Source organism: Penaeus chinensis, chromosome 29 (assembly GCF_019202785.1).
Source record: "Penaeus chinensis breed Huanghai No. 1 chromosome 29, ASM1920278v2, whole genome shotgun sequence".
Taxonomy (NCBI): domain Eukaryota; kingdom Metazoa; phylum Arthropoda; class Malacostraca; order Decapoda; family Penaeidae; genus Penaeus; species Penaeus chinensis.
In genome coordinates, this window is record NC_061847.1 from 4,848,436 (window position 1) to 4,860,935 (window position 12,500).

General features: G+C 35.2%; 2 protein-coding genes across 4 annotated transcripts in view; one reads left to right on the top strand and one right to left on the bottom strand.

Annotated features, from left to right (window-relative positions):
* Nucleotides 1–12,500, top strand: part of LOC125040523 (DNA-directed RNA polymerases I, II, and III subunit RPABC2-like) — a 44,515-nt gene that overhangs the window by 18,481 nt on the left and 13,534 nt on the right. The window contains exon 2 of the mRNA XM_047635084.1: nt 8,083–8,094. Within this exon, the coding sequence (XP_047491040.1) occupies nt 8,083–8,094 (12 nt within the window). The remainder of the gene's footprint in view (nt 1–8,082; nt 8,095–12,500) is intronic.
* Nucleotides 8,699–12,500, bottom strand: part of LOC125040522 (armadillo repeat-containing protein 6-like) — a 10,502-nt gene continuing 6,700 nt past the window's right edge. For all 3 annotated transcript variants that reach the window (XM_047635081.1, XM_047635082.1, XM_047635083.1), the window contains exons 7-9: nt 12,421–12,500; nt 12,067–12,216; nt 8,699–11,612 (exon numbers count right to left, since the gene is read on the bottom strand). The exon at nt 12,421–12,500 is cut by the window's right edge and continues 40 nt beyond it. In XM_047635081.1, coding sequence (XP_047491037.1) covers nt 11,397–11,612; nt 12,067–12,216; nt 12,421–12,500 — 446 coding nt within the window. In that variant the 3' untranslated portion in view covers nt 8,699–11,396. The remainder of the gene's footprint in view (nt 11,613–12,066; nt 12,217–12,420) is intronic.

Below are 12,500 nucleotides of genomic sequence, written 5' to 3' on the forward strand. Positions count from 1 at the left end.
GGCCTTATTCTTTAGAGGCCGGTGTTTACTATTGGGTCCATATTCTATTACATCGCTGTTTGCCTCTCTTGTGAATCCATGTGAATTTTTGTTGGTTTGTTTGTTTAATACAATGTCCGAGAAAATAAACACCATCCTTTCTTCACTCTGCTTAAGGCTGTTTCAATTACTAGGCAATTTGTTAAAATAAAGAACTTCCCCTGATCTTTGGTTGACAATGATACCATTTTACGGCAAATTGGAAACTGAAGCCAGTATGACCACTCTGACACAGTTGCCAGACACCATACACGCCCTTGTCACGTGAACGTTTAAACGGGGTAAACAAACTGACTTCTTTTTAGTATTTATTAATAAACTGGTTTCTTTATTCTTACCATTAGCTGTCTGAGATCTTACAATGAGCCAGAGTAAGAAGGTAATAAGTGACATCTATATTGTATATGACCTACTTTTGATACACTTTCAAATCTCAAAAATGTCAGTGATAGTTTTAGCACCTTTCCTTGGGCTACTTACTTGCGCAAAAAATATAATAAGTGTTTTTGGGAATTGGCTCAATATCTGCTAGATTTTACGTTTGTAAGATTGTTAATTTGCCGTTATGCTCAAGAAAAGCAAAGGATGCATGTACCCTGATTATTTTTCTAATTCAAATATTCGATATTTTGGAGTTCATTATGATAGTTCATTGGTGAAGCACAAGGATATACAGTATAGAATCCCTGATGTATTTCGATGTATGCTGTGGTCTTATAGAAAGAAAAAAAAACGATTTCATCTCTATTTTATTCGAATTTCAAGAAAAGTCGGAAGCTCATCGTTCCTGAATTAATTTAATATAAACGATGAAGTACATTCTCGGTTATCTCCATCTAATTACAGGCAAATCTTTCATTCCTCTGTCACATCTTGGCGGCAGCAGCTAGTGGACAAGAAAAGGGATGACAAATCACAACTGTCTCTAAAGGTAACTGACCTCAACCTTGTTTATCTTTTTTTCGTTGTCTACACACGTTCCTTGAATACTAGAGAAGCACTGTTTCAGATCAAAACGAAAAGAAATGAAAAGGAATAGTAAACAGTTCCTTTAGACGTCCAAATCAACTTTTGATTTCCTCCCTATACATAGGCCAGTATCTAAATTCACATTTCAGGATCAAGATCACTGACAGAAAGTTCATTATATACGTTCCATAATGTTGTTTAGAGAATTAGCAAAGGAGTGAATTCTGCATATATAGACATAACGGCATTCGAAATAACTCCCCTCTGGTATTACTGCTACCATGATTCCCTTAACATCTGAGCTAGACATAATTGCTTTCCATGTACAGTGCGCCAGAATCTTCTTTTGATGTATCTCATTTACTAGTTGTTTGTCTGGGGAGTCTGGTCAGTACTGTACTTAGGATAGGCTATTTTGAGCGTTGCAAGAGTACTCAGTTTATGTTTATTATTTCTGTCTGTCTGTCTGTCTCTTCTCTCTCTCTTCTTTCCTCTCTTCTCCTTCTCTCTCTCTCTCTCTCTTTTGAAACAACGGGGTACTTTCAACCACAAACCCACGAGGCACTGAGCACGCCCTGTCCACGTGTCCTGACTGTGGTTTCAGACACCAAATCCCTGTTTAAAACCTACGGAATCTTGGCACATCGCGTTTAAATAAGTTTGCAGTAACCTAATAATATTCATCGAGGTGTGAGCGTAAGTTGTTTTATACATGATGAAAGGCATTAATGTTGCTGGAGAGGTATATTTTTTTCTTTGTTATTTTCATGAACATGATTATCATGAACACATTGTACATTTGCACGTATTCCACACATGGTGCTTATACCTTGCATGGAAAGTTTTTTGGGGATTATATGGTCAATGGATATGGATGTTAACCGAATGTCGTCAGGTATAGTACATGTACAGTAGTAGGCTACTGTTTACGCACAGATGGGTCCCCAAGCTCTTAGGTACCTAGGAGTTACATGTCACACAATCCGCTGTCAAAAAATGTATGTTATTTACCGGAATCGTCTTTTTAGATTTGTGTTGTTTCGTTTTCTTATTGCCGTTTTCTTTTGTTATTTTATTTTCTACCTTTTTCCGCATCGCTGATTTGTCCCTTACATCTTTATTTGTGCTGTTATTTAGTAAGATATATTTACTTTCAACAAGTGGTTATGTATGAAAACGATATATATTTTTTGAATGGCACAGGAATCTACAATACTCTTAAGTTATCCATTAATCAACGCCCAGTTATTGATGAAGAGGTAACTATTGTATTCCGTGGTATGTTGTATTTTCAATCATTGGGATTTCAAGTATTGATAAGTTGCATATTACTATCTTCAGATACTAAACAAACTATCGCAACTTCACATTCACAACTAATGTGCATATTTTGGTGTAATGACATTTTGAAAAGAGAATACCTGCCACGCCGCAGCCATGTCAACAGGCGCGATCATATAGAAAACGCGACTTTATTCATACCGGTGTTTGCTGACAACCTTATCCATAATACAGTATATGTTATTATGAGGATTTTATTAATCAATAGAAGGTTAACTTAGAAACTGATAGCGCTTGAAAACAAAAACAAATGTTGTGTCTCAGTTTCTGTTATAGTAATTTAATGCGGGATATTCAAAAGAAGAAACTACACTTATGATGTTCTGTTTGTGACGGACAATGAAACACGTTTTACCGGAGAGGGCAGGAGTGTCAGTCAGGGAGGGAATTCTCAAGAGTAACTGTCTACGGAAACAGAGAACTGTGAATTATATATTACTTCAAAATGATGTTACCAACGGTAAGCTAGATGCAAACTTTATAGGTCTCCTCGTCTTGATATCAGTTTTAATACTATCTGTTTCTGGCACCCGGATACTAGCTCAGGATCTGTCAGTCTTCAAACATGTGTGTGTGTGTGTGTGTGTGTGTGTGTGTGTGTGTGTGTGTGTGTGTGTGTGTGTGTGTGTGTGTGTGTGTGTGTGTGTGTGTGTGTGTGTGTGTGTGTGTGTGTGTGTGTGTAGCTAATAATGTTATTCGTACAGTTTTATAAACTTTACCCAACGTTGTGCAAACCAGAACCTATGCCTACCTCGTTCACGTGTAGTGGACGGGCTAAAAAATGTTTGAGGTAATGATAATGATAATGATAACGGTGATGATAATAAAATGGATGATAATGATTACAATGATGATATGTATTAAAAATGATAACAACAATAATAATAATAATAATAATAATTGTAGCGCCCTTGTACTCATTACATAATAATAATGATAATAATGATAGTGATGATGATGATGATTATGATGATAATGATGAAAATAATAGTAATAATGATAATAGCAGTAGTAGTAGTAGTAGTAGTAACAGGAATGATAATGATGATGATGACATTACCAATAGTGAAAAGCGATCAGTTCATCCAGACTCTAAACAAGAGAACGAATGCCTATGAAAGTACAGTTTCAGCCGCCAATCACAGCATATCTGATATTCCATTAACTGCTAGCAATACTGATATGGTTGTTGTTGTTGTTTTTATACTTCTGGTTATCAATGCTAGTCTTAATTACAGCATTATCAGTACTAATATTATCGTCATTAGTATAACAGCAGTAGCAGTAAAAGTAGTAGTAGTAGTAGTAGTAGTAGTAGTAGTGGTGGTGATGGTTGTAGTAGTATTCGTAGAAATATTCGTAGTAATAATAATAGTAGTAGTAGTAGTTGTAGTAACAGAAGTAGTAGTAGCAGTAGTAGTAGTAATAAAAGTAACAGTGGTCGTGGTCCTAGTGTCTATTGTATTTTGGCCCAGGTACTGATCACGTGGACTTTCAAAAGAGAACATTTTTGTGCTGTGTGTTACGTAATGCAATGCCGTCGCTGTCCTCTTCTGAAACAACATGCATTTGACTTAATAGTGTAGAAGTCCTACGCTGGTCTTTTGGTACTACTAATTAAAAAAAAAAAAAAAAATGTTGGTGTATTTATTGATGAGGTTTCTCGGTTCAATCTTATTATTTTACAGTACTTGCTTCCATCAAACTAATTAGATAATCTTCATATCACGATTCCCAGGTTTGGAAACTGGCTCAGTCTGCTGTTCATTTGTCAAAGCATGTATAATGAAGAACTGGAACATACACTAACCCTCACGTATGCATGCACACACACACACACACACACACACACACACACACACACACACACACACACACACACACACACACACACACACACACACACACACACACACACACGCCCAAGATCTAATGATTCATAACCAAAACCGCCTCTGCTAATAACAAGGAAATACGACACGTAACACAGTATCACGAGTCGCGGTGCCAGGATGACCTGAAAATCCACACTTTTGGGTTGCCTAATCTGTCTGATTTATTTTCGTTAGATCATGCAAATAAATCAACGAAGGGGATAGCAAAAACACGTGAATATGCCGGAGGCCTTTTCGCTATACTGCTTCTTCAGGGCACAATTATGGTTAATATAACATAGAGGGCTTTCGGTATATTCGTATGTACTCTTGTTCTTCCCTTTCGTACATACCTGAGCTGAAAAAAAAAACTTTTCTCATTCTTCAGCATATTATCCTAATTGAAAAAACTAATGTTTTCCATTCTTCTTTTAACGATTGGTCTTTCACATAACCATCATTTGTTATAATTGTGGCAGACCAGGAATTGGCCAGTGGCGTGGCTTAGATGACAAATCACTAACATTTTGCAAAGGTAAGTGAACTCAACCTTGTTTATCTTCTGCTTCATTGCTGATGCACGTTCTCTGCATCTCAGACGACCTGAAGAAGAAAGAAACGGTTCCTTTGGTAACTTCTTTAACGACTTTGGACATGATCCGAGTGCAAAGAAAGCCCCCATCCCCCAAATTAGAAAAATAAATATATATATATATTTATATATATACATATATATATATATATATATATATATATATATATATATATATAAGGATGTTGTGCACGTGTTGCTTCGTTCATAGTATACAAAATCAACACCGAGTACAAGGCACGAGATTTCCATGACGGGTATTCGGTGTGTCAAATGTCATTTTGTATGTTATGCCCTGATCTATGAATCATTTGATGACATGGGTAAACTACATGTCTTGAGGTACTACGGATGCGTTCGCGAAGACAGCATGTACACGCACACACGCACGCACCCACCCACCTACACCCATTTAGTAACACACACGCGCACGCACTTATACGTGCCCCATATTGATATTTTTTCTTTATAAAGACTAATATAATCTTCATGATATGTGACAAGTAGTGTTCGTTACAGCAGATAATCCGAAAATTACACCTTTACAAGATCCCAAGTCATATGTGTGGATCAGAAGCCTACAAACAGATATATATATATATATATATATATATATATATATATATATATATGTATATATACATTTCTTTTTTTTCTTTTTCTTTTTTTACGGGCTGGAGTAATCTTTTAATCTGCTCTTTGACAGGATAGTTACCTTGAGCTGTACTTGCCCCTATGTCTTTAGAGGAAGATGTTTTTGAAAAGATGATTGGCAATAGTCGTTGTCATTCATGGTACTGTAGTTGCTCTAAACATAAAAAAATCCAAGTTTGTTTGGTGGAATGTTAAAGGAGATGATTTATTCTACCATGCATTGCAGTCAATGTAGTTTAATTCGACAGATAAGCGGCACACTGAGAGGGAAGGCTCTTGAGATTTTAGCTGATAATCATTTTCTTTTTCCGGCAGTTACGAATGTACCTTTACTAATCACTTCCGGGGGCGTACCTGCCAGAGGGGAGTTGCACGCTCCGAGCACGTGAACGTTCGAAAGAAGTGATTATTTCTACCGTTTCTTCTTTTTCTTCTTCTTCTTCTTCTTCTTTTTCTTCTTCTTCACAAAGACATCATGCTAAGAAACAGACCGTACCAAATATTGCGTATCTGTTTTGAATCTCCATAACTGCAAAGGCTTGTTTTTTTGTTTTTGTTTTTACCACAGATTAAAGATTCTTGATAGGGAGGCAAACGATGGATGTCTGTAATCCCACTGAAGCCTTCAAGAGTTCCCTCTGCCTTAGTGCTCGATTTAGCACTGCCTGCTTTTGGCAGCTCAACAGAGAAGGTCTGTGCATACCATGATCTTTGTGAAAACTGGCACAGGAACTACCATCATCCTGTTGTTAGGAAATTACATTCGGTCATGTAAAAGTAAAGTGGTATTATCGATGTATAATGAAAATTGCTCTGAAACATTTCCAAAATTCATCTGACTGTGTAGGCATTGCTTGTGTATCGACTTGTTAGTTCCGTGAGACACATATATATATAGAAATGTCTAACTTTGCTTTGCTGCCCCCAACATAATGGTACCAGACGTGTATTCACCGGGAAGCAACACGTTTCAGGTTTGGATGTTGAATCACCGACAAAAGATGTCACATGTAAAAATACGGGCTTAATTATAAGAAAATCACGTTTACACATCTGCAAATTCACTCTCACAAACACGCACAACAAAAAGCGCAAAATGCACATACACACGAAACGCGCAAAATGAACTAACAGAAAACGTACGCGCGCGCACACACACGCACACGCACACGCACACGCACACGCACACGCACGCACGCACACACGCACACACATACACACATACACACATACACACACACACACACACACACACACACACACACACACACACACACACACACACACACACACACACACACACACACACACACACACACACACACACACACACACACTACAGTATTACCCCCGTGATCCAGGATTGCCTCTCATCTTTCGTATATTTTTCCTTCTGTTCGAAGTATATAGATCAAGGTCGCAATCCAAGTGAAACTAGGTCGCAAATAGTATGTGTTTGTTTTGTGCTCAGTATATTTTAAAACCCTATATACAAGGCTACGTTAAATTCTTGTCAGTTTTGATATTTTCTCGTAGAAGACGTCCATCGTTTTTATGTATCTAATATGTGTAGCTGTACAGTAACAAACGCTGCACCAAAGCACACAAAGATAATTTTTGACACTAAAGCCTGCAAACTAATCTAGCAATGCCATCCCTCCACACGTTCTGCCTGACCCTAATGCAGCTCAGAAACTGTAAGGATTACTCAGGAGAAACTACATATCAAGGTTCATCAGTTACTCCCTCTATCTCGCTAAAGTAAACAACAACCGGAAATATGGAATATCAAGAGTACGATATTTCACCACTGAAGGACATCTTTACCCATAATGTAATTGGTGATACGTTATTCCCATTACGTATGGACCTTGACTGAGTAATATGCCAGTTGTGATCTTAAATGGTTGGCAGTTTGGTCTGAAGACGATTTGTGGACATAGAATACAGAAAAGTACCTTTTAACATAAAGCTACTACTAGGTGATACCTTTTAATTAGTAATGACAGTGATTAATTACATTTATTGCATATTTTAAATTTTCAGTTTTTGATGGCCTCTTATAATTTTAAAGATGTAGAAATCTTTGCTGATATTCCTGTTGAAGAATTTTGCAGTTAAAGCAATGCCAAGAGTAACAATCTTCATAAAAATAAATGTGGTTCCTCATATGTTTATTTCCCAGTTGACAAGCCACTTCATCAATAGCTTAAAAGAATTTCCATTGTTCATTAATGCCAATTACTGAAATATTGTAAATAAAAATGATCATGTAAGTAAGGGAATGAGTCACAAGTAGCCTATATCCCAAAGTAAAAAGCCAGCAAGTTTGAGTTCCAAGTGGCACCTGCATTTGGTTTCCTACCCTGATCTCTTCAAATGCCTGTGAATACTGTACGTTATGTTGAACATTTCTTCTTCCTCCTCTCTCCCCCATTTTTATTTTTATTTCTTGTAATTCCTCCTGCTTTCCTTTTCAGTCAAGGAGTATGATTCCAAAAATACTTTTACTCTATTAAGCATTACATTAAGATTATTCATTATAACCCTGGCTATAAAAATATCTGGAATTACATTCATACACCTTTTAATGTTTCCTTGTTTACTTTTCAGAATATCAGTTGAGTAAGTATGAATATACTAATGTTTACATTAATCTAATGTTTTGCCTCATCTTAATACTTCTGTTGAAGCTCTAACCCTGTTCATAGATTTTCTTACAACCCTTGCATGCTGTGTTCACCAGTCTGCCAAAGAATCTAGGTTTCTTAACTCTATAGGAAGTCTGAGTGTATGTCAGTATTTTTTTTTTTTTCCCCTTGTTGAAGTATTTTACAATCAGTAGTTAGATTGAGATAGGATAGGAGTAGAGGGGATGAAAAAGCAGAGAGCAGGGAGAGGAGAGAGGAGAAAATAAGGAAAATATACATGATTAGAAATGAGTGTAAAAAAGACAGTTCACTATCCCGGGTTGTTACATTGAGATGGGACTGGAGTAAAGGCAATGGAAATGAAAAGAGTAGAGAGGACAAAAATAAAGAGGAGGAAAAAGAAAATATGAAAAAAATAAGAAATGAGGGCAAGAAGAGAAAAACATGGGAAAAAATAGAGATGAAAATTCATTGATTCCCTGTACCATATTTCAATCATTTTAACATTATGAAAAAGAAGCAAGAAATTTTTATATGCAATAACATTTTCCACCATCTACACAAAAAAAAGACTTGTATTCTTATTTTCATTTATTTCAAAATCCAAATTACAAATTCATATAAATAGCATGAAAATTAGTTCATTAATGAAAATCAAATGTAAAAGTTGTATGTTCCTAATCCAAAACTAACCATAACAATATTCCCTTGACACAGAAAAGAATATAAGTTATTACATTTGTAGCCAATTACATACACAGTTTTTGTAGCAGTGTTTTATCATTCCACAGACTTTTGTTTACAAACCTCAAATTTTCTATATTATTCTTTTTCCTCTTTAGCATTGATATGAATATAATATGAAACAAATAAAAAAATGAAAATAATTCTACATTACAAGATTATATAGGGAACTTGCATGCAAACACTTGTCACTTCACAGGAATGCATACCATTCATAAGTACACTATATGTTTGTTTGCTTTTTTGAATAGTGATGTAATGGTTTAAATAAATACTACAAGTTCCCCATGAATAACATAATAAAATAATGATTCTTTTACATCACCATAAATAAACAGTTATTTACATTTTGCCTATTACACTCTTCCTTTTTATCAAATATTTTAGAAAAGTCAGTGATTACTTTCCCTTGAAAGGCAGAATGAATAAATATATAAACAAAAAGTAATGATGGGATGTTATAAACATTAGTGGTTTGTACTAAATGACATGATCTCTGAGTTCTACCAACGGTTCTATTATGCACACAAAAATATATTTCATCAAGGAATGATATCTCTTTTAGACTAAAAAAAAAAAACATTACTGCCACATAATGTAATAACCAACAAGAAAACACCATTTCCTACTATAAAACGTCAGGAAAGTAGAAATGGAATGAATGTATTGGACCCAAAGTACTCCCTACATCATCAATCAATAACAACCTACTTGCAAGTCAGTGTAGTATTTATTTTAAACTAAAGAAATGTGCATTCTTTGCCTTATTTCTGATGAGAAAAAAAAACTACTCATAAACATGAAATGTCATAGCATTCTTATTACCCTTAACTAAGACAAAAAAATTATAAACTAACTTATTTTTCCCATTTGAAACATGGTAATATCTAGTCAATAATCTTAGTCTATGATATTTTTATACTGCCTTCAGGAAGCATTATGGGTAACATAGGTGTTATATAATCCCAAGCATATTCGGTAGCACTGGCTAATTTTATCTGTTGCAAATATAAAAATGATACGGACTAAACAGAGAATCAAAATAATTCACATTGCCTCATACATGATTTTGAGATTCTCTTTCAAACAAATTTATTGATAAATAGGTTGCAAATGCGTAATTAAAGAACACGAGCAAAACCTCTGCAATTACAATGAAGATCAAGTGCTCTAATTCAAAGACCTTATTTCACATACCCATAGTATAAGTAGCACCTTCTAACATCAATAACCTTAAATAGACCGTTTCCATGTTTACTTAGATGCAACTATTAAGTTAATAGTAGCTTGAACAAGATGTGACCGTGTTTGTAATCCTTACAGCATAACATATGTAAGGCTCATCTACACAAAAGGCAGTGCCAGCAAGGTCCAAATGCATATGACATCATCTCTGACTTGGTTTATGATTTGGTAACTGTATAGACAAGACCTAATATGTATTGCAAAGAAATTCCCTTAAATAGCTCTCTTAGAACATATTTTTATAGCTGTTTGATGGCATAAAAGCCAATTAGTTAACTATTCATCTCAATGTCTGCAAAATTTACTCCAGCTGGGATTACTAAAGGAACGTAAGTTTTATATATATATATAAAAAAAAGATTTTTTGGTGTGGAATCACAAAATACATTAAGACAATTATCACATTTACTAAGGCTCCAGGATATATATTAATTTCTGTCATGAAGGAAGGAACTCAGTATAGAATACATGAATATCTATTCCTAATTTAGTATATACTTATTAAAATCTATTATGAAATCCTCTCCAGATTATCCTTTATCTTTTTTTCTCACCTGGTGAAAAAACTGAAGTAATTCCAATAAAAAGCTTTAACACTTCACCAAATATAAAGCACCAACCTTCTGTTTAATGCATGAAAGCCAGATTAGTGTGTTACTCTACTGAAAAAGTTCTAATACAATATTCACATGTGACTGTGACCCATTGAATATGTAAAAAGCAAATGCTGAAACTGTGACCAATTAAAGAGTAAAGTTCAAATTACTAAACATACTGAGTAGGTACCTCAAAACCATGTAAAATATGTGCATTAAAGCTTGTGCTATGGATCTCCTTAATAAGAACATTAAGAGAAATTATCCAGCCTGAAAAGGATGTTTACTTTGCTAAGAATGTGCTCTTTGAGCATGTTTATTCATCTGCCAATTATGAAAGTAAAGTGCAAAGCAATGAATTAAGGCCCATACTTTGCAAGCATGTACCATTGTACATGTAAACAAAAAGTTTCCTCTTTTACAGATATAAAGCAAATTTATTGCACAGCTTACATTAGTAAACTCCATCAGACCAATATATTTTGCTCATAAAACTTCCTATTGTAATGTTAAGAACAAAGGACTAAGTAGGAAACAGGTAACATTAACCCATATCTCAGCAGTAATCTAAACTCAAATGCAAGAAGGCAGGTCTTTGCCATAAGGCAAGATAAATGTTGTTAATGCAATAAAAGATCACAAACATGAGGATGTTCTCTATACGAGATCTCAGAGCTGGTTATTACTGACTTCAACGACTGATTTCGTGGCCAGTTCCTCTCCACTGCTCCACCAGATTGACCTTCAGATCCAAGTCTCTAAGGGCAGCTTGAGCCACATCCTTCACGGATTCTCCATGGTTCTCAAGGGCAGCATGAATCACATCCTCAACATTGTACTCGATGAACATCTGCTGGTTTTCAGGCACACGCGAGACGAGGTTCCTGATTGCCATGCAGCCTAGTTTCTGTGTGGGGAAATGGAATGAACATAAAAATTCCAGTCCAGTTGCTGAGTAATGAAGTATCAGGATAACTGTGTTATAATTGGTAGGGAAAATTTCTTCCATCCATTTATTGCAAACATGGGAGTATTTTAATTGAATACCTGTGACTATACAATGTGATTTTTAATGGGGTATTAATTAGAAAGTCACAAATGCAAATGCCAGATACAAACTTCAGTGACACAGCATTTTAGTAATTCAGTGGATTAAATCATGTAATGTTGTCCAAATAATGAAAAAAAAAAAATAATAAAAAATAATCAACAGTGACTCCATTTGTATATAGTTTCTCAAGGTAGGAATGTTCCTTTTATTACTTTCATTCCCTTTGTAACCTTTGTAAAAAGCCCTATCTCTATTACATATTACAACCATCTTATTTACAACACAGATGACTAAACAAATATATTCTAACCTGGAGCTGTTTCTGGTTAGAATGTACTTTCATAGCCTGAACAATGGCCTGACCAGCCCCTAGTTGCATGAGCTGCTTTGCATGATCTGAAACTCTCAAGGCTAGGAAAGATATTGCACTACACGCTGCCTCACACACTCCAGGTATGGCCTGTTTATAAGCAAGGAAAAATATATTCATTTAATGAAATTCTTAGTTTATACCTTATTTCCTTATTTGCTATTTGATTTTTTTTACACAAAACATTACCAATATTTCTAGATAAAACATTTTCATTAGTGTATAAAAAATCTCCACATATAAAATATTTTTCATTCTATATCCATTAACTCAATTCTTTGTATAACTTCTTACCTGGTGTTTGGCAAGTGCTGCAATAATTAACTGAGGAGAACCTGTCTTCATTGCCTCTGCTTTCACTTTGTCATTCCCGA